The 17860-nt window shown below is 44.2% G+C and overlaps 6 protein-coding genes across 12 annotated transcripts; 2 read left to right on the forward strand and 4 right to left on the reverse strand.

Annotated features, from left to right (window-relative positions):
- Nucleotides 1-1126: 1126 nt before the first annotated feature.
- Nucleotides 1127-8253, reverse strand: LOC129586867 (uncharacterized). Of its 5 annotated transcripts, XM_055480332.1 has the most exons (7): nt 7920-8253; nt 7557-7829; nt 2822-2958; nt 2517-2651; nt 2210-2369; nt 1587-2146; nt 1127-1486 (listed from the first exon to the last, which is right to left on the reverse strand). In XM_055480332.1, the coding sequence occupies exons 3-7, from the start codon at nt 2845-2847 to the stop codon at nt 1330-1332; spliced, it is 1038 nt and encodes a 345-aa protein (XP_055336307.1). In that variant the 5' UTR covers nt 2848-2958; nt 7557-7829; nt 7920-8253; the 3' UTR covers nt 1127-1329. The 5 variants fall into 5 exon arrangements, with proteins under 5 accessions (XP_055336307.1, XP_055336310.1, XP_055336309.1 ...); XM_055480335.1 differs by lacking the exon at nt 7920-8253 and having other exon boundaries at nt 7557-7834; XM_055480334.1 differs by lacking the exons at nt 7557-7829; nt 7920-8253 and adding an exon at nt 3117-3195.
- On the forward strand, nt 3254-6566 carry LOC129586863 (uncharacterized). 2 transcript variants are annotated; one of them, XM_055480328.1, is made up of 3 exons: nt 3254-3558; nt 3630-4083; nt 4340-6566. In XM_055480328.1, the coding sequence occupies exons 1-3, from the start codon at nt 3433-3435 to the stop codon at nt 6331-6333; spliced, it is 2574 nt and encodes an 857-aa protein (XP_055336303.1). In that variant the 5' UTR covers nt 3254-3432; the 3' UTR covers nt 6334-6566. The 2 variants fall into 2 exon arrangements, with proteins under 2 accessions (XP_055336303.1, XP_055336304.1); XM_055480329.1 differs by having other exon boundaries at nt 3416-3868; nt 3963-4083.
- On the forward strand, nt 6720-8536 carry LOC129586865 (uncharacterized). The gene has a single exon (XM_055480330.1). The coding sequence runs from the start codon at nt 6720-6722 to the stop codon at nt 8184-8186; it is 1467 nt and encodes a 488-aa protein (XP_055336305.1). The 3' UTR covers nt 8187-8536.
- Nucleotides 8388-11058, reverse strand: LOC129586866 (endophilin-B1-like). The gene is given in 5 exon segments (XM_055480331.1): nt 8388-9550; nt 9614-9706; nt 9784-9917; nt 10445-10592; nt 10594-11058. Coding segments are annotated over 5 exon segments (1329 nt in total). The 5' UTR covers nt 10786-11058; the 3' UTR covers nt 8388-8788.
- Nucleotides 11059-11528: 470 nt separating this feature from the next.
- Nucleotides 11529-13428, reverse strand: LOC129586872 (UPF0602 protein C4orf47 homolog). Its single transcript, XM_055480344.1, has 5 exons — nt 12834-13428; nt 12563-12748; nt 12161-12440; nt 11916-12100; nt 11529-11845 (listed from the first exon to the last, which is right to left on the reverse strand). Exons 1-5 carry the CDS (start codon nt 13139-13141, stop codon nt 11632-11634), a joined length of 1173 nt encoding a protein of 390 aa, XP_055336319.1. The 5' UTR covers nt 13142-13428; the 3' UTR covers nt 11529-11631.
- A 1421-nt stretch (nt 13429-14849) lies between these two features.
- LOC129586775 (enkurin-like) lies at nt 14850-17426 on the reverse strand. Of its 2 annotated transcripts, none has more exons than XM_055480184.1 (5): nt 17292-17426; nt 16631-16782; nt 16349-16560; nt 15833-16226; nt 14850-15657 (listed from the first exon to the last, which is right to left on the reverse strand). In XM_055480184.1, exons 1-4 carry the CDS (start codon nt 17351-17353, stop codon nt 15894-15896), a joined length of 759 nt encoding a protein of 252 aa, XP_055336159.1. In that variant the 5' UTR covers nt 17354-17426; the 3' UTR covers nt 14850-15657; nt 15833-15893. The 2 variants fall into 2 exon arrangements, with proteins under 2 accessions (XP_055336159.1, XP_055336158.1); XM_055480183.1 differs by lacking the exon at nt 17292-17426 and adding an exon at nt 17076-17284 and having other exon boundaries at nt 14857-15657.
- Nucleotides 17427-17860: the final 434 nt, after the last annotated feature.

Raw genomic sequence — 17860 nt, forward strand, 5'->3', positions numbered from 1 at the left:
ATGAGCCGAGATTATCGTGGAGGAAATCTCTCCCTGCCACGTAGGCCAACCGGTGGCAGGGAGACACAGCCGTACGATCTGGTAGATGACATCGTACCGCTGACGTGCTCCATGAAACCGCCACCAATGGAAAGCATGCGCAACTCAAGTCTTCCTGGTGTGGACGATGCTGATTACCATTCAAACCCAGATATCGGTATGAGAAGCTCAAAAGTGCAAAGCATTAAGAACAAATTAGACGACTTAGAACCCCGTATCAACAGCATGGGCGACAAACTGCAGAGAGTCGCGGACGATATGAGCAAATTTCGGGATTTGTTGGCGACTCGACGGAGAGAAATGGAAGAGCTGGAACGAAACATAGGCGAACGTGTCTGCCGCACTGAGCAGAGACTACAACAGCAGACCAGGGAATTGTGTGATTACAAGGCTGACTGTGCGACGGATAACACTGCATTACGCCAAACCGTTGATAACCTTTGCACGGAAGTTAATTGTTTGCGAACGTGGGTGCTTGATAATCTACGACAAATTAACGCTAAACTGGATAATAAGGACAAGGAATACTGCAATTTCAAGTCCAGCGCTTTCCAGCGTTTACGGGCCAGCGAACAGGGTTTGTCGTCTAAAGGGAGCGATGTTCAGTGTTTCCGCGCTGAGGTTGAGGCGCGTTTTGCAGCTCTCAAGGATGCTTTGAGCATTACTTTGCAGCGGTCTCCGGGTTGCGAACCAGGCCTAGACGAAACAGTTACCGACACTGTGATAACCACTATCCATGACGACAGTTATAGAGGGAGTTCTCTGAAAAAGAGTGGAGGTTTTGGCGGTGATTCCAGAGGTACGTGGCCCAAAGACCCGAACAGAAGGTCAACGGCACGAGAAAGCACTGATACGAACTCCGCAGCGGATCATTTGGTATCGGAAGTTGTTCACAGAGCCGAGACTGCCCTAGACCAGATGAAGCGTGACACATTACGATTACAGGGCCAAAATGCTATGTGATCAGTAATGGGACGTTTTCTTATAACTGACCGCGAGAATTATGTAGTCTGTATGAATCTCAGTAATTAGTGTGGCAGTCTCTCGGTTTTGAGTTAGCCTCTGTTCTACTGATTTAGATTATTTTATTGTTTTATTTGTTTACTTCAGTTATGAACGCTTTTAATTGTAAGTGCCAAAAACTTTGCGGACCGCTGCAACAGGAAAAACGTCCCGGACATTTGCCCATCGACTTAACAAACATAACCCAAAAGCACTCGTCGTCTACAACAGTCGCATTGCCAAATTACACAACCGTTTGAATAAGTGGAAAAGCATTCCGAAGAAAAACTAACCGTCTAAAGTTTTAGCTGCCAAGCCTTTATTTAGTCCCTTTATGGCATCCAAATCTGCATGGACGGTGCGTTGCACTTGGGCGATAGCAGAGTAAAGTTGAAATAGGGCGGCTACTGTGATCATAAAAATGATCAAACGGCTATATCGCCACCTAAAATACGAAACACATCATTGCCTAGAATACAGATACTTTATAGTTTATATTATCTTTTTCCATATTAATATCTTATTAACTGTACACAGTTGCGCACCACAAATTTTGCCATTTGTTGGGGTTGTCACCGTCGTTTTCGGTTTTCATTTCGTCGATTTCTAGTGCATCGCAACACGAGCGCATGAAATCGTCTGTTGCCTGCTGATTGGTCTTTGGTGTATCCAGAATCCCAGTTTCTGCCGCCAAATTATCCGCATCAAGTCCTTCCAGGTCTTCTTCATCGGAGTCGACCATCTCCAGTTCAGGGAAATGGGCTTCGTTTATATTAGTACAGGTCGCTAAAACCTTGCAGATGTCGATGGCCGATTGAAAATGAGTGGAACTGGAACTCATCGCATCGCGAAAGATTGACTCCGCTGCGGCATGATCCAGCTCATAATGATCTGGCCCAGATGGACGTAAAAATTTAGCGTCGTGAGCCACTGGCAGACTGTGAAACGATGCTAATGATGAACGGAGCTTAACCTCCATTTCTGGCCATTCCGGCAGGCTGATGTCAGCTGAGGGACCGTGTTCTGCAATCTCCTGAATGGAAGATATTATTTCATCCTCTAAATTGTGTCGGAGCTGTGCGTGCTGCTGCGTGAGACGGCTGAGCTGCAACATACCATGAATATTGCAAAATTCAAAATGTATTAAAACAGGAAACTTCGTACGTACCTGATCACTGACCTTTCTGTTGATAAGATTCGTCAGGTCATTATCTGGATGTGTTTTGGCAGAACTTTGAAGGTTTACCCAAGATTCCACTTGCTCGGCGACGGCCTTGGCAATACTGGTGCCCGTTTTGGCGAGAGCTTCTTCGAAAGCATCAAATGTTCTAAAGGATTAAACCGACTAATTATCGCGCAGAAGCTGATCGCGCTTTACGAGGTTGTAAAGTTACGTTTTTTATTTAAAAATCGTTTTCCGTCGGGGAAGTTAAAGGGCGGTAGCAACGTACTATCGTTTTCAAGTATCATCGTACATCGTCTCCGCATTCGGTTCAGATAGGTCAGTCTGGGATGGTGTCCCTAATGCACGGTCACTGACTGTACTCTGCACCTGCTCCGGTGTAACTTCCGCTAATGTGGATTTGGCCTCATCGATCATGTTTAACACCCTGAAAGCAAGAAATATGAATGCGTTAACGAATTCAAATGTTAAAACTTTGTACCATACAAAGTTTAGCCGCCGGCAATGAAGACGAGATTGTATTACTGAGCTGCAATCTTCAATAGTAAGCGGCAGGCAGTCTTGCTTTTACGCGGTCTAAAGTCAAAGCGTACATACCTTTCTAAACTAGTCTTGCTCAGCATCAGGTTTTTCGTCAACGTGCGGCTGCTTCTGCATGCAAGCCACACACGAAAAAAGATCTGTATCTCCGAGACAGAATTTTAGGTCTTTTTTAAAATATGTTACGTTAATACCTGCAAAAAGGAGAGCGTTAAAATCAAAGATTAAAACTGCAGCTTTGATATTTTCAGTTTTTTACTGCTTTAGCAATAATGGTATAATCCGTAACAAAACGGAAGTCTAGCGTCTCGTAATACTGTAATATCAGGTTTTACTACTATAAAGTACTTACCTGACCTGCGCACAGCAAACTATGGTGGTATAACCATTTCATAAATAAACATTCGCTGTTGTTATTTGTTGACAACTGCAAACTGTTGCTAGACAACAACATAATGAAAAGCATAAAATAAGCGGAGATATAATTCGGGCATCGAATAATAATGCAATACAGGCCTGTCGGATGCAGTAAACAGCATAAGACGATTGTACTAACTGACAAAAAGCCGGCGCGCAAAAGATCAACAGAAGAGTGAACACAGGAATAGTTTGAATGCGCAGTTCACCCGGCATTTATCTGCAATAGCCCCACACCACTGTAATAGTCCATGCTTCCGCTACCAAAAAAAGTTCGTCCGCCAAAGGATGTTTCTGCAGAGCGATTATATGCCGAAACAGAGACGTTAAAGCTGCCGCCACCACCGACTACCGTCAAGCCGCACGAGCAGAAAGAGGTCACATAAAAAGCCGTTGCGTCTGGCATGTATGTTGGATTTTGCTAAAAACTCTGCCACGCTGATTGCAGATTACTCATATTTTAACCCGTCGACATCGCAGAAAGAAGGCATTCTCCGTCCTCGGTCCACCAGGAGTGAAAAAGGTTCCTTTGTACTTTATTGACCGTTGCAAGGATATTGTGAGGGAATTTCGGAAACTTCATCGCGATGGCAAAACAAAGCATTATTTGGATACTGCTGCGTTCTATGACCCAAAAGACAAAGATACGCTTTATCAACAGGCCCTGTACCATAATCAGTTCAACGAGTACGATATCGCTTTGGCAAAAGTCGAACAGTGTCTTAAAGCCAATGACAAGGATTATCGAGCGTTGTTGCTCAAAGCGGATACATACTTTCAGATGTGCGATTTTGAAAATGCCCTCATGTGCTACAAGAAAGGCTTCGGACTGAGATTTCCTTACAAAAACATGTTCCTGGATGGTTACTATCGGACACTCGCTTTACTGTACAACATTACAAGTAAGAGCTCTTAAAGCCATTATCCACTAAAAGCCGGTTCATGTTGTTAACGTTCCAGGGCCAAACGGTATTTTGTTGCTTCCTGCACTGTTGTCGACTATTTTCAATTCGACTGTTATCGACTATTTTCAATACAGTGGCAAGTTTTAATACATTTACAAAACTTACTACATTGATTCGTCAAATGGAGATAAAATCGAAAATAGTTGCGGAATGATAAAAACAATTTGTAATAATCGGCTGTGACTGGTTGCAGATGGAACGTTTCCGGTATTTTATGGCGGCAATATGCGAGTGTTCTACAGACTAGTTCAGGGCCAAGAACGAGGTGGTGGACAAAAGATATTCAATGATACGTATAAACACTACGATGAACTGTTCCCACTGGAACCGAATTTAGCCGGACTGCAGGAGGAGATCAATATGTTCCACGTTAATAAGCCACCGCCACCCGATCACGTGCACCGGCGCATTAAAAAAGCAGCCGTCCAGCAGCTGGTCAGCGCCAAGAAGATCCTCGGTGGATTCTGGGATTACAAGCTGGAAGTAGAGAAACACCTTATTAAAAAAGAATTCGCCATCCCGCACACTGGTCCTAAAGATCGCACGGAGCATATTGAGCGAGCACTGCAGTTTCTAAAGCGTCGGATGGACCGTTTCGAAGTTGTGTGCTCCATTTTGAAGAACAACGAGCTAAGAAAATTCGATAAACGCATTGACTGGCTGTCGGAATATGGGAAATGGATGGCCACTGATAAGGTCCCGTCGTCCATCCCGCCGGCCAAGACCAGCGGGCTGGCAACGTCGCGGTACCGCTGGGCACTGTCACAGACATTGTTCGATATGCGCAACAAAACGCTGGACGTTTGCTGGGTACGAAGCCTTAAACGAGAGAGACATTCCCATCATCTCTTCTCCAAACGCCGACCATGGCGATATTACTTGGGATATCGTTCCGCAAAGGAGGGCGCCCTGGCTGCCATACGGAACCGTGGAGGCGACTGGAACTTTATGCAGAATCTGTACGACAATGTTCTAAAGAATGTGGAAACCCATGCCCCTGCGGACGGACGGTTGCCCCCGCCTAAACATATCCGAGACATCGGTGACCAAATCGATGAGTATGAGAAAAAACGGAAAGTTGCTGTTCTAGCGCCTCAATTAGTAATGCCGGTGTCAAAGAGCGAACAAAAGGACAAATTGTACTATGATCCCGAACACGATGTTGACAAATGGGACAATAACCGAGACATGTTGCGGCAGTCAATATTGAAACGAGAAGACCGCCCCGGATTTATACCCACGCCGGATCCGAACGCCATTGATGCCAGACCAATTCCGGCGAATCTATTGGAGGTTTTTGAAACGAGAGTGCATGATGAACCGGATGCATGGGACCGGCGGCGAAAATTGTCCCGTGACCTTAGAGAGAGTTTGGCGAAAGCTGAAGCGGCCAGAGCGGTACAAGCACACGTCGCTGATAAGCGGCCCATGTTTGCAGTGCAGGCCACCGCCCCAGAAGATGGAAAAGGAAAAGGGAAAGATGACAAGAACGAGCATGAGGCCGATTCTCTAGAGGATATGACCAGCAAAAGTCAAGTCTCCATGGAACCAGCTGATCAATCACCGGCTGAGGCGCCGGCAGAGGCAGTTGACGACGAGGAGATGGAAGAACAAGCGCCTAAAAAAGAGCCTAAAGTTAGACGGCCTGGCCCGAGGCACAAGTACGACATCCTGGACAAGAAGTCGGAAGTGGATTACTTGTTCAAACCACGAATAAAACGCCGCAGTGAAAAGACGATCGATAAGCAGGCTTCAGCCATCAGCGAGATCCTTATCGACGAGGACGCTGAACGAGCAGCGGCGCAGCAAGAAGCCGAGCGCATGCTAGCGGCCAGAGCGGAAGATCCTTTCGAAATATCGCGACGTCAGTTCGATAACCAGAAAGCGCTGTATTTGGAAAAGGCCTACAATGCGTTAATGTCCTGCACAAAGCCGAATGAATTTGCCGAGCTGGAAGTGGAGATTGCGGAACTGATGGATGCGGAATTCCCACCCAAAACGATGAGATATCCAAATGGTGAGCCGATTACACTGAAAGGTTACCCTCCGCCAGCTCCTATGACAAAACCGCCCATAAGCGAATACTTCGCTAACCGTAACAAGCCTAAACCAAAGAAAAAAGGAGGTGCTGCTGCTGCGGAAAAAGATCGAAAGGAGTCTGCTAAAGCGGTTGATCTGGGAGAATAGCCTAGTCATCACTAGCGTTGCATTACTAGTACTGTGTAAAACTAATACGAGCAGTGTGGTTATACCAATAGTACAAAGAAAATAGTATTATGGATGGTTCACGGTTTTGTTACTTGTAAGAGTACTGCAATGTTTTAGTTTTTATCGCCCATGTTTTAATTTTGAAGTGCATTTCTTATGTAAGTGGTATGTGCCACTTTGTTATAAGCAGCAACGTTCTGCACATTTGCTGTCCTGGTTTTGGTGGTCGCTTGTTCCGCTAGGTTAATGTATACCGTTGTTTGTGCTGATCTTGCATTCTCCCACCATTGATTCAGATTCCGCACAGCTACGATGTTGAACCTAGGGCTATGGCCTACGTTTGATTCTATAAAACAACATGCATAATGGAGATACTGGGGCAAACCATAACGAAATCAGTCAAGCCTTGGAGTATTAGCGCATCTGCTGGGAATGTCTCGCACGACTTCCATGCTGCATCAAGTTCCACGGGCTTCACTGCAACAGCTGACATTTATGCAAAGATCATAGCCTTTTTATCCAGTAATGCCAACGGTACAAGCGACACAGCCCTTTTACTGGATATTTGCGAAGGTTATGCGATTTCAACGGCCCTTTTAAACCACAAATTAGGACAATTCGTGAACGATTTGGTGGATGACCTTTTTGAACAGTTGACAGTAGCCAACGAAGAATCTGCCATCAAAGATGCAAGGACAGAGAATAAAATTCCTGTAAATGACATAGTAGCGGACATATTGGTAGCGGGCGGATTGCTAATGGTAGTCATCGTCAGATCCATAACAGGGCAATGGGACTCGTCAATTCTGAGCGATTTTATTAAATCAAATACACCGCAAGCCGAAAAAAAGGTTAAGCGACTTCGTCTCAGGAAGCTTTGGAGGAAAGTCCGAAAATGGGCTTCGCAAACATCCCCAGCGATGTCTCATCCTGGGGACGATCTCCAGCTGATTAATGTGGATTTTAGTCGACAGCTGACAGACAACGAGTGCAATTGGTTCCTTGGTTTCATGATGGAACTCGGCAACATAATATTCGGAGCCGACGTAGGACCGATGGTAGGGCTTCGCTATGCCATGTGTGTATTTGAGTTGGGCGCGTCTATGCTTCCTGCTAGACGTTCAGATGAAACTGCGACAGCTAGAACGCTAAGGCTTACATCCTGGATAACCCGCTTGCAGCACTTATGCCATTCTTACCACCTTAAACTGTTAGGCAACACTAGTCTTGACAGTGGCGCAGAGATTTCTTCCGACTGTTCAGTGAATGTCCCAAAATTTGATCCCGCTGCCAAGAATATACTACGTTTTGAGGCCATCGAATTAGTGGGGAAAGTCGTAGCGGATGTCGTTCGCTCTGTGCAAGAGACAACGCTACACCGTGCCTTGCAGTTTGTTGTGGCAGAACATGCTTGCGATGGCAGAGCAGAGTTGTCTGAATGCCGCTCGGAAATTCAGCAAGCTAACGTCAACAAACTGAAAATAAAAATTGAAGAGTTCACCGCTTTTCTGCACGAGATCAATAAGTGCACAGATGTTCCGGGTACTGGAAACAGAATGACGCACCTGCTTTCGTTTTCTGCGTCGACAGAAGGCCCAGGGGATATAAAATCGAAAATGGATTTTACGTCATTAAAGCAATTCTGGACAGCCAAAGCGCTTATCAATCAGACTGCGTTAAGCAATGTCTTACTCGCTGGAGAAAACGGGTTTGGTGTAATCGGAATCTCGCCCGGCAGATCCAACGGAGAACGTAAGAGCCTTCTGAACGTTGCCGACTATCAGGGGAGAGAAGCGAAACCAATCGACCATTGCTTTGGAAGTCACCCTTAATAAAAGGCAACAGCACCCAAGCAACGTATTGGCATTGGTGACCATAGGCGATCCGATGAAGGCACGCTCGTTTGAATTGAATAATCCAGTAAAGCCCTATTCAAACAGAGGCTCAGTTTCGTTGCAAATGGAGCTGATAGATTAGCAAGCCTTTTTACCGGAAGGTCATGCACTGTTGTAATTAACAAATGGGTGTTTATATCAACCTTTTTGGTCTGTACCAGAATTTGGTTTAGCCAAGGAATTAATTTTTGCAAGTGCTGTTAAGCATGATGATCAAGAGAGATAATATTGCTTCTTGTGCGGCTTTGTATAAACTATCAATTTATGGATTCAAACAACTAAAATAAAGCAACCACAAGAGTCAGGCAAACGTGGCTATCCTCACAGCGAACGAACAATAACCAACAAGATAAAAATTAGATAAACTGAAACTTGTGGAATAACGTGCAAACCCACCACTCTCCCTTAGCCTCACTAAATTCGGTAACAGTCTACTACCGATCGGCATAACTAATAACTTCTGAATATTTCAACCGGTCTACTGGAAGATTTCCGCAAACTTGACAAACTATGGTTCAGATCGCCTCTGGTATGGCTCGTTACATAGCGGAAGGAGAAGGTTTCGATTTCCTGAGAGACTCTCTGTTCACCGAGGCATCATCTCCACCATCCATAATTGGAGGTGGAATTGGAGATGCACGCTTTCCACCATCAGACCCCAGACGATTCCCAGGCCCACTGTACGGCATAATGGGTTTACTATCTCCCGTAGCACCAATAATCTCCACATTAACCTTGGGTACGTAGCCGATCTGACCCGTGGTCTTTTTCACCAGCGACCATCCGTCGTCCCTGCGGGAATGTCCCGTCCCTTCTACCACCTCCACAATTTCATCCTTGACCACGCTGACTTCACTGGCCGTTTTGCCAACAAAAGGGAGCAAGACGCGAGCTTGAAGGGCAGGGATTTCTGACGGAGCGGGGGTCGGGGTCGTCTGGTCCACTGACGGATTGGTTGATTGCAAATCTGGAGTTAGAGGTATTATAGGCGAAGGCGGGGGGATCGGCTCCCGTTTCGGAGTAGGCGGCCTTGCTTCCATTAGGTTACTTTCGAAGCTCAGAGTGGGCCATTCGGGATCCAGCTGGAACTCTTTTTCCCCTTTAAGTGTCTTAATGAGTTCTTCTTTCAAGCTGGTCAACAGCCCCACAGTCTTTGTGAAAAAATCCAGTTGTGTGTCGACGAATTTTAGAAGACAGCGGATATGGCTTATTTTTTCTTTTTGTACGGCTTCACAAGAGAGCTTTGTTAATTCAACTTGACGGTCATACTGAGCCTGATTGGTGCGTACAGCCGCTTCTAACTACAACAACCCGATATATTTGCACTCTACCGATTGTCGTGAAAGTGAGCGACTCTTACTCACCTCGGCTTGTCTCTCAGGTAATCGAGCTTTCTTGAGTCTGCGTCTTGAAGCGTCGAGGTCGAGTCGCGCATTATGTAAAGTTCGCCTTTCTTTCTACGGAGACCCTTGGTTCAGTTACACAAACAATTAAGAAAATCGTTGTTTCATTATGGATATGTTTGCGTACATACGAGGGCGTGCTTCAAATCAGTGTCCATAAAGCGCTTCAAGGGAGTAAGGTATACTAATGCCACCTGAGATACAAACCGTAATTCTTCTTGTCCCATTTCCTCCTCACACCTCCCGATCATTAGCAAACATTTACCTGCAAAAGATTGTTTCTATTAGCCTTTATTCAGTTGAGTAATACCAGGAAGATGGCATCTCCAAAAATACAGCACTATACAATGGCGCAGTAAACCTCTGTCTGTGCCTTAACGTTTTTCCGACTTAACAGTTAATTTTTGGCTGGAAGGGTCGCACTGGGTTGCAGTCTTTCTACGTGTCTAACAAACGCTGAAAAGTGCAGGAACTACCGGACAAAATCAGGAAGGAAACAGTCGCCATTAGGCTAAGTGTATGATATATTTTCGGCGTAAGATTTTAGATTTGAGTCAAAGAAATTTCATTTTCTGGTGGATTGGTGATTAGTCTTTTCAAAAGTTGCAAATTAACGTACAGATGTTTGCCACGCCCTGCAGCAACAGAACATCTAGAATGGCGTACGCTTCCATATTATTGACAAAAAGCTTAAAAAGTGTTGTAGACATTTACTCCAAGTTATGTAAATGACTGTTTTTCAGTGCAAGCAGCGTTCTTGGCAAATTAATTAAATCCTAGTCTCCTACTAACCGTACGTGGTGGTTTCTCCAAACTGCCGACCAGCGTAAACCATTTCGTTACCCAACTGCAGTAATGGATTAGTTCGGGTAGTATTTTTCTTTTCCCGGGTTTGATAGATGTACTCGTTTGCGGTAATTCCGGGACCTTTCCTTAACATGTTTCTCCATGGCATCTACGATCTTAGCATTTCTCTGGTTAACAGCGTCGAGTTCGTTCAGTATGCGCTGCAGCTCAAATGTTATCTCCGTGGCTGAAGCTTGACCGAGGCATTGTTCTGTCCTCTGTATTCCTCGGTTGATGGAGTTACACCATTCATAAATGGCTGTTTTAATTGGCTTAGGAAGTTGCATGACTGGGTTCTGAATGTATTACCAGGTTGCGCACTAACAGCGACTTACAGATTGGCAAAATTAAGATTAAATACAACCGTGGCGGCATTCATACTAATGAAGTGATGAGGTGAGCCAGCGTGGTACGACCTCCGCGAATCTTTCTGTATCGCGACTGACGATAAAACATAAACAATTTCTCGGTTTTGTGCGTTTCGGTACACAGCAGCTAATAATTTTCATCACGGTCGACGCAAAGGTCATCGGTCTTTAGATACGTAGACATGTAATTGTTTTTGTATGTGCGCATATTAGAGCAAGCCACATGAAAATGAGTGCGTCATGCTGCTGCATTAACACGTGACTTAACTTCGGCAACCCTTTACAAAGATCTCCTACAAAACTTAATGACGATTTACGGCTTCGCTTACCGGATGTCTGATTAATGATCATGCAACATGTGAAGCAATCTTTTTATGGCCCACAATATTTCGACATTGTGTGAGAGTTCTTAAAATGCTGAATATTAATAGCTGGAATGGATTCTTTATCTGGATTAGATGATGTGAAGGCAAGGCGTTGTCTTTTTCTTAAACATACTGAATAAAGTCATTTTATGCAATGCTGAATTAAGCAGGTATGTACTGAATTAAATGAAAAGGAGAAGACAAGGAAGTAAGTATATAGGACGGGACACCAGCAAAGGCAACAAAATTTCGATCTTTATTTATTTTTTATCTCACACACCCAGAATAAACGAGTGTAAGTATATTTGTAACAATTTTGTGCTAACAGCACCACACCGTAATGTGGTATGAAGTCGTGTAACTTGTAAGGTACGTACCCGTGAAAATCAATCTATATGTTTCAACAAAACCATGGTTTACTGGCAGGCGCGATGGTCGGTTGACCGCGCGGCAGGAATGGATCAGGTTCAGTGCTGTACAGCTTTGGTGAAATCGTTATGCCTTTGGTCTTCAGACGTGCAGTAACGGTTTCCAGCCCGGGGAAAGCAACAGCTTTCTTAGTCGCAACACTGTAGACTAACTCCTGTTTGTCTGATCTGCGTGTGTCCATTTGCCTGCATAATTCATTCACCGGAAATAGTTATAATAACACCTGAATACTGAAGCTTAAATTGTATACTTTACCTTGGCATATTAGCAAAAGATACAGGTGTGGCTAAAACGGATTTCGTTCCTGCCGGTGGCACGTAAGGAGCCTTCAGTTGTTGCTTGCCGTAAAAGTCTAAGCGGAAAGGGTTCATCGGAGCTTTGTACTCGCCAGGGATGTAGTCGACGGAATGAAACGTTCCCCAGAATTTCATGTCTTTCATCTAGAAAGAGTGCATTCTGACGAAAACATTGCCTTGGGAATTAATGAGAGTTTTTCCCACCGGCTTCATCCTTCCCGGCGGCCGAAAAGCTTTGGGTAACAAAAAGGCAGGTACTGGCTTGCCAGGAGCAGTTGGAGGCTCCGTTGGTGGATTGGCCACAAGATAAGGGTTTTTATCAAAATAATTTTTCGATTTATGAGAGGTGACATAAGCTTTCCGATTTCGTCTTCTGCTCGCTTCCACTGTAGTGGCTGCCTCGACATAATCCTTATTAACTGCTTCTCCATCATAAGGATCCGGCTTGTGCTCAGGATGTTTCGCAAAAGTGTAACCATTGAATCTACAACACACAGCGATTCTAGAATTTTAGCCAATGAAACGGTGTTATTAGCTGACATTGAAACTGAAACTGGTAAGCGTACAATTAATGGTCTGTAATGCATCGAATCATACCAAGAGTACCCGTAGGATCCGAATTTTGGATAAACCGCCACAAAACATGGATAATATTTTCCCTTTGGAGGTCGCTCTCGTAGGGCTGCGCTGAAGGCATCAACGCGTCCTGCAAACGTTCCATAGTAATTCCCGACTCCGCAGATGCTAGTACGACCTTTTGCAGGAACCCAGCGTTTTGCTAGATCCAGTTTGCTGCGAAAAATGTCTCAGTTTACCACTACAAAAGTAAAATTCGAACAATGCAACCAGATGCTTTGGAAACGGTTACGTGCATTACCGAGCGGCAATGTTGGCCTGGCGCCTTGCTCTGACTGGGTCGAAGGTCCCGTCCCCTTCGAAGATTCGCCTTTCCACTTTGTCAAAATAGCAGTCACGTAATCCTGCTTTTATTTTTCGTCCGGCGCCTAAGAACTGCTTGCCCTTTGCCATGTCGGTTCTAAATTCCGCTGCTTGTTGCAAGCTCAAGTAGGGCGTCTGCGGTTTCAGAATTCCAGGATCGAGAAATAGCCCAAACTTTTCCATATCGCTTCGATAGCCGGGTTCTTTTTTGGCTTTAAGGTCAGGTATCTTTAATTCTGATGGCATTATATCGAATTCTGCTGGACACAGATGAGTTTTATAACTTTATACTAGTGATGTGTTTTCAACACTGAATAACCCTGGGATAAATTTCCACTCATTAGGAAAAGCAACACGAGGAAGAAATTCAGCTTTTAGCGAAGTCCGATATTGTACGGATGCAAGGTGCTTGACTAATCACGGACCTTTCAGAAGAGAAAAAAGTAGGAAAGAGTAAGTACGAGTATGAGCAGATGTAACCGATCACGACATCGCAGAACATTTTTGCTTGCAATGAGATACACCGCTTCCACTACTTCCACCACTGTCAGAGACCCAGAAAAACCGCCACTACTGTTAGCGTGACAACAATAACAACAACAATAATGATAATAGGCCCATAATAATACTACTAGTACTTCTATATAAATAGGAAGATCTCGTACAATTAATACAAGTGCCTTGCGGGCGTGCACTTTACAATTGCAAGATGGAATAGTAATGCTTTAATGATAACGAATCAAAAATGATACTGCGTGTAGGCCTCAATGTGTCGCTTTCTTGCTGCGACCGGGATCCAACCACTGGTTGGTGTTGCTTAATGTTGCAGTTAATTTCAGTTACGACGCAAGGCGGCAGATTTCGCTTTAGTTAAAAGGTCACTCATTATTGGTGCACCCGATCAATGCGATCATTTTCATGCGTATCATTTGGTTTAAGGTGCAAGGTACCTTCCTCTTAACGGTTTTAATGTCGTGAACACGGTCGAAGGTCAAAATTCAGAACTAGTTTCTGTTGCGACTGCTTTGCTTTTGCTCGAAGGTACAAAATAACTGAAACAGTAAGTATCGTACAAGCTATGGCTGCGGCATTTGGCAGAAACGCTTTGCCTTGCTAGCATAAACCTCAAAATACAAAACTGCTTGACAAACTGACAGTTTACAGCATTTAGCTAAGCATGCATGTTTTTTTGCTAGCCGTATTTTTCTGTGAAGACGGAGCATCGGAGTGCTTGAACGCCTGTTCGATCAATGAAACTGTAGACATGCATTAATTGCCACGGCGCTGCTCGCGCATAGTCTGCAGACTCGAAAGCCTTTCACTCAGCTCGATAGACGGGCAAACATGGACTCGTTGTTTATGTTCCTATCTGCTTTCTTTGGCATTCAACGCTCCAGATGCGAAGGCGGATATCCCATACTGGATCTTGATCTCGACAACACATCCAGTGTTGGCACTACATTGCCGACAGTTGAAATGTATACGCCCTGGTCACCCTGCAGCTCGACTTGTACACCCAGTTATCGTACACGGCGGAGATTATTGTGTCAGCTGATCGACGAGCAGTGTACGCAGATTGTCCCATGCGACGAAATTTTACCCGAATGTGGTAGCGAAAGCTATGCAGCCGATATTGCTTTAACCGTGGGGGACACATATGTACTAGAGTGCCCGCAACTTCGTAAACGAGAACCTGCACTGCGTTTAGTATGGCTAAGGTTTCTAAATGGCACATGGGTAAACCACCAGCCGTACACTTCAACGTCCTTCGAACGCGTTTCATCCCTTTGAGCCACAGTATGGAGATCGAGCACATACAGAGAGAAGCATCAGGATCATACAAATGCGTATTAATGCTTCCTGACGGAAAAATTAAAACAGCTCGGTACTACCACATTAAAGTTCATCCAAGTCAAAAAACTTTTAAAATATTTGCAATGATCTTTGCGGCAGCTGCGACCGTGATGCTGCTAGCCGTTGGGATTTTATGCTGTTGCTTCCCAAAACGGCATCGCAGTTGTCCATGTTTCGGTAGTCATTCTCACCAGCGGCTTACTGATCTGTACTACCAAAAACTGGTTGACCAGGGCATCATTCGCGAATAAAATATATCCGAGGTCTGCGCTGACTGCACGCACTTTTAACAATTTGCTTTGTCACACTGGATAAAGGTTCCAGAAGCTGGAAAGATAACTGTAGCGGCTACTGGATAACTAAGTAAAATCAGGCAAAAATGGATATTAATGCGAATGAACATGCAACTTGTTTTTTTTAACGCTAGGGCCATTGACAAAAAAACAGGTTGCCGATGGACTTCAACAACTACGGGACGTTGCTTGCCCTAACTTGAGGCTGTGCAGACTACTGCTACATTCGATACAGGCACGAGGTCACGTTACTTTTGCCGACGAATATTATATGTATTTCACTTTTTTACAAAAGCTTCTCCAGAGTAGTTTCTTTATGAGACGGTGCTTTGTTGACACGCGATTGCAAGTTGGCTCGCAGGATGACAGCAATCGCCAGCAAGAGTCGTTATCCGCATCGTGGCCGTCGAACGGTATGCTTGCAGGCTTTAAATTTTTACCGGAAACGGGGAAATGCGTAGCAGACGGCAGCTATTGTGGCGGAAAAATGATGCTGTTTTAAAACACAGCAGTCAATAAATTTTCATCTCGATCAAAATTTATGTAGGCACTCGGATCCGACTCATCCGAGGCAGCTGTCCTCCAGTCACCGTTCCTTCAGAATTCAGCGTATCACTGGAAAACGAGAGGCTGTCATACTTACCTATGTTAGTTGGACTGGTCTGCACAAGTCCAGTTTTGAATTGCACAAGAAAACGAATGTACAAACTGGGGTGTCATACTATAATTCTAAACACATACCTATCGAAAGGAACGAGAGCATGATATTGCGAGTACTAACCAATCTTACCAGTTAGTACCAACGTATCCACATTGCAGTTCAATAAATAGAACTCAGGCATGACCTTTTTTTAGTCCATTTTGACGACGATATTGTTGCGCCTGGAAACTAGATCGATGGTTTTCTCAAGCTCGTTGAGATCCCTTTCCAGGTTTGTTTTAGTTTTTATTTTGGTTTGGTTGTCCAGTGCGAAAGAAAGCGCTTGAAATTGATGTATCGCTTCATCAAAATTGTGTCGCAACTTCTCTAGCACTGCTTGACGCTCGTCTTCCTTAATCATCACGAACTGCTTGTCACTAGTCAGTAAATATTCGTCTCTAGCTTTATGCAGATCGCTGGTTCGTTTCAATGACGCCGCTTTTTTATGCTGTTTTACGAGGTATCTGGGACATTTCCCGTAAGCCTAAAGCAAAAAGAGATCATCCGGACTAAATACTGACAGTCTACCAGCCACGTAATTTTTTAGAATTCTGAAGTGAAAAGTTGTTAGGTCATTAATGCGTTCTTCGAATAAATCGACGGTACCGGTTTGAACACGAAGTATGGCACAAGTCCGGATTTATTTAGCTGGTACCGATCTCCATTATGACGGTCCACACAAGCTGGCATGGGAAACTTTGGTTCCATCTCCTTAAGCTCGTTACGGGTTTTACGAATGAAGTCGCGGCTTAATGGATGGGGCTGAATGTATAGCCAGGGGTCGATTTTGGCTTTTACTGATGAATAGTCTTCATCCGCTGAAAGTCAAGGTTTTGCAAGAGACGCCTACCGGCAGTACAAATTAGCACTATCAGATTCTTATCTCACCATTCCGAAGGCGTACTGGCTTGAATTTGGCTCCTTTTTTCAAAAATGTATCCGGCGTTGACCGCGGCAGGTCAGGTACGCCAAATGTCTTTGTAGCGTCCTTCGAAGCTGTATATTCTTTTCGGCTCTGTCCGGCATATTTCGAAGAATATCTGCATCACATGTTGATGAGTACTTACAAAACGGCAAGTTATAACGAGCTAGTTATTTCATAACCGTACATTTCATGATCAGAGAACTCCCACTCTTCAGTTTGTGTGCCAGGAGTCAGCTGTTAGCAGCTGCAAGCGTACTCTGTACACGCTTATTCAGATAATTTTGCTCTTTCATTAACCGCGGGCGGCATAAATAATTTGATTTAGGGTCATTTATGTAGCTGCAGAAGTTAGAAACTACGAACACTACAAAAGGATCGTCTACCCAAATTATGTCTATTTTAACGTACCTTGGGGGCTTTATGTTTTCTTCGTAAAAAGTTGGCCTTAATTCATAAACAGATTCCGTAAATATGTCAGAGTAAGTTGGGTTTTTACGTTGCATCAAAGATACGTCTTTACGTTATGCAAGTGCTGCAATAACAGTATACCTAAGCTATTACGAAAGTTCGGCAGTAAGATAGAAAGCAAATCTGAAAACGTCCGAGGCAGATAATAATAATTACCGTATGAAAGGCGAAGTTGCAGTTACTTGAACATACGAAACCAAATTGCTGCAATTCACCATGCGGCTTGCAGTAGTTAAACCTGCGAAAACACGCTGTACAAGAAAATAGGCCTTATTCTACTGTAGAATGTACAGATACTCTCTATATTTGCTTCTCGCTGTTACTTTGCACTAAAAAGCATAAATAAGCCAAGTAGAGCAGATAGAAACAAGTACTGTACGCAATTACCACCAATATTACCCTTAATGTCCACAGTTACCGTAACTTCTTATACCAACGCGGTAATAATCTTTTTATTGATAATGGTAAGTATTCTGTAAATGAACTGCTGCATACAAATATTCCGTCGCGCCGGTAGCATCGGATTTTTGTTTCAATCGAGCTCAAATACATAGTTAAAACAAGAGTTACATGCGTAAACCAATGGCACCTAGGTACCGGAAGCTAGGCTGGTAATTAAACCAAACGTAGAATTAATCGATACAAAACGTAAACAGATGGATATGCAAGAACTGCACAATTCGTTTTCCTAGTCCTAGTTTTCACGGTCCACCTAACAGGTTAAC

This window comes from Paramacrobiotus metropolitanus, unplaced genomic scaffold (genome assembly GCF_019649055.1).
Source record: "Paramacrobiotus metropolitanus isolate TYO unplaced genomic scaffold, Prichtersi_v1.0 Parri_scaffold0000022, whole genome shotgun sequence".
Classification (NCBI taxonomy): Eukaryota; Metazoa; Tardigrada; class Eutardigrada; order Parachela; family Macrobiotidae; genus Paramacrobiotus; species Paramacrobiotus metropolitanus.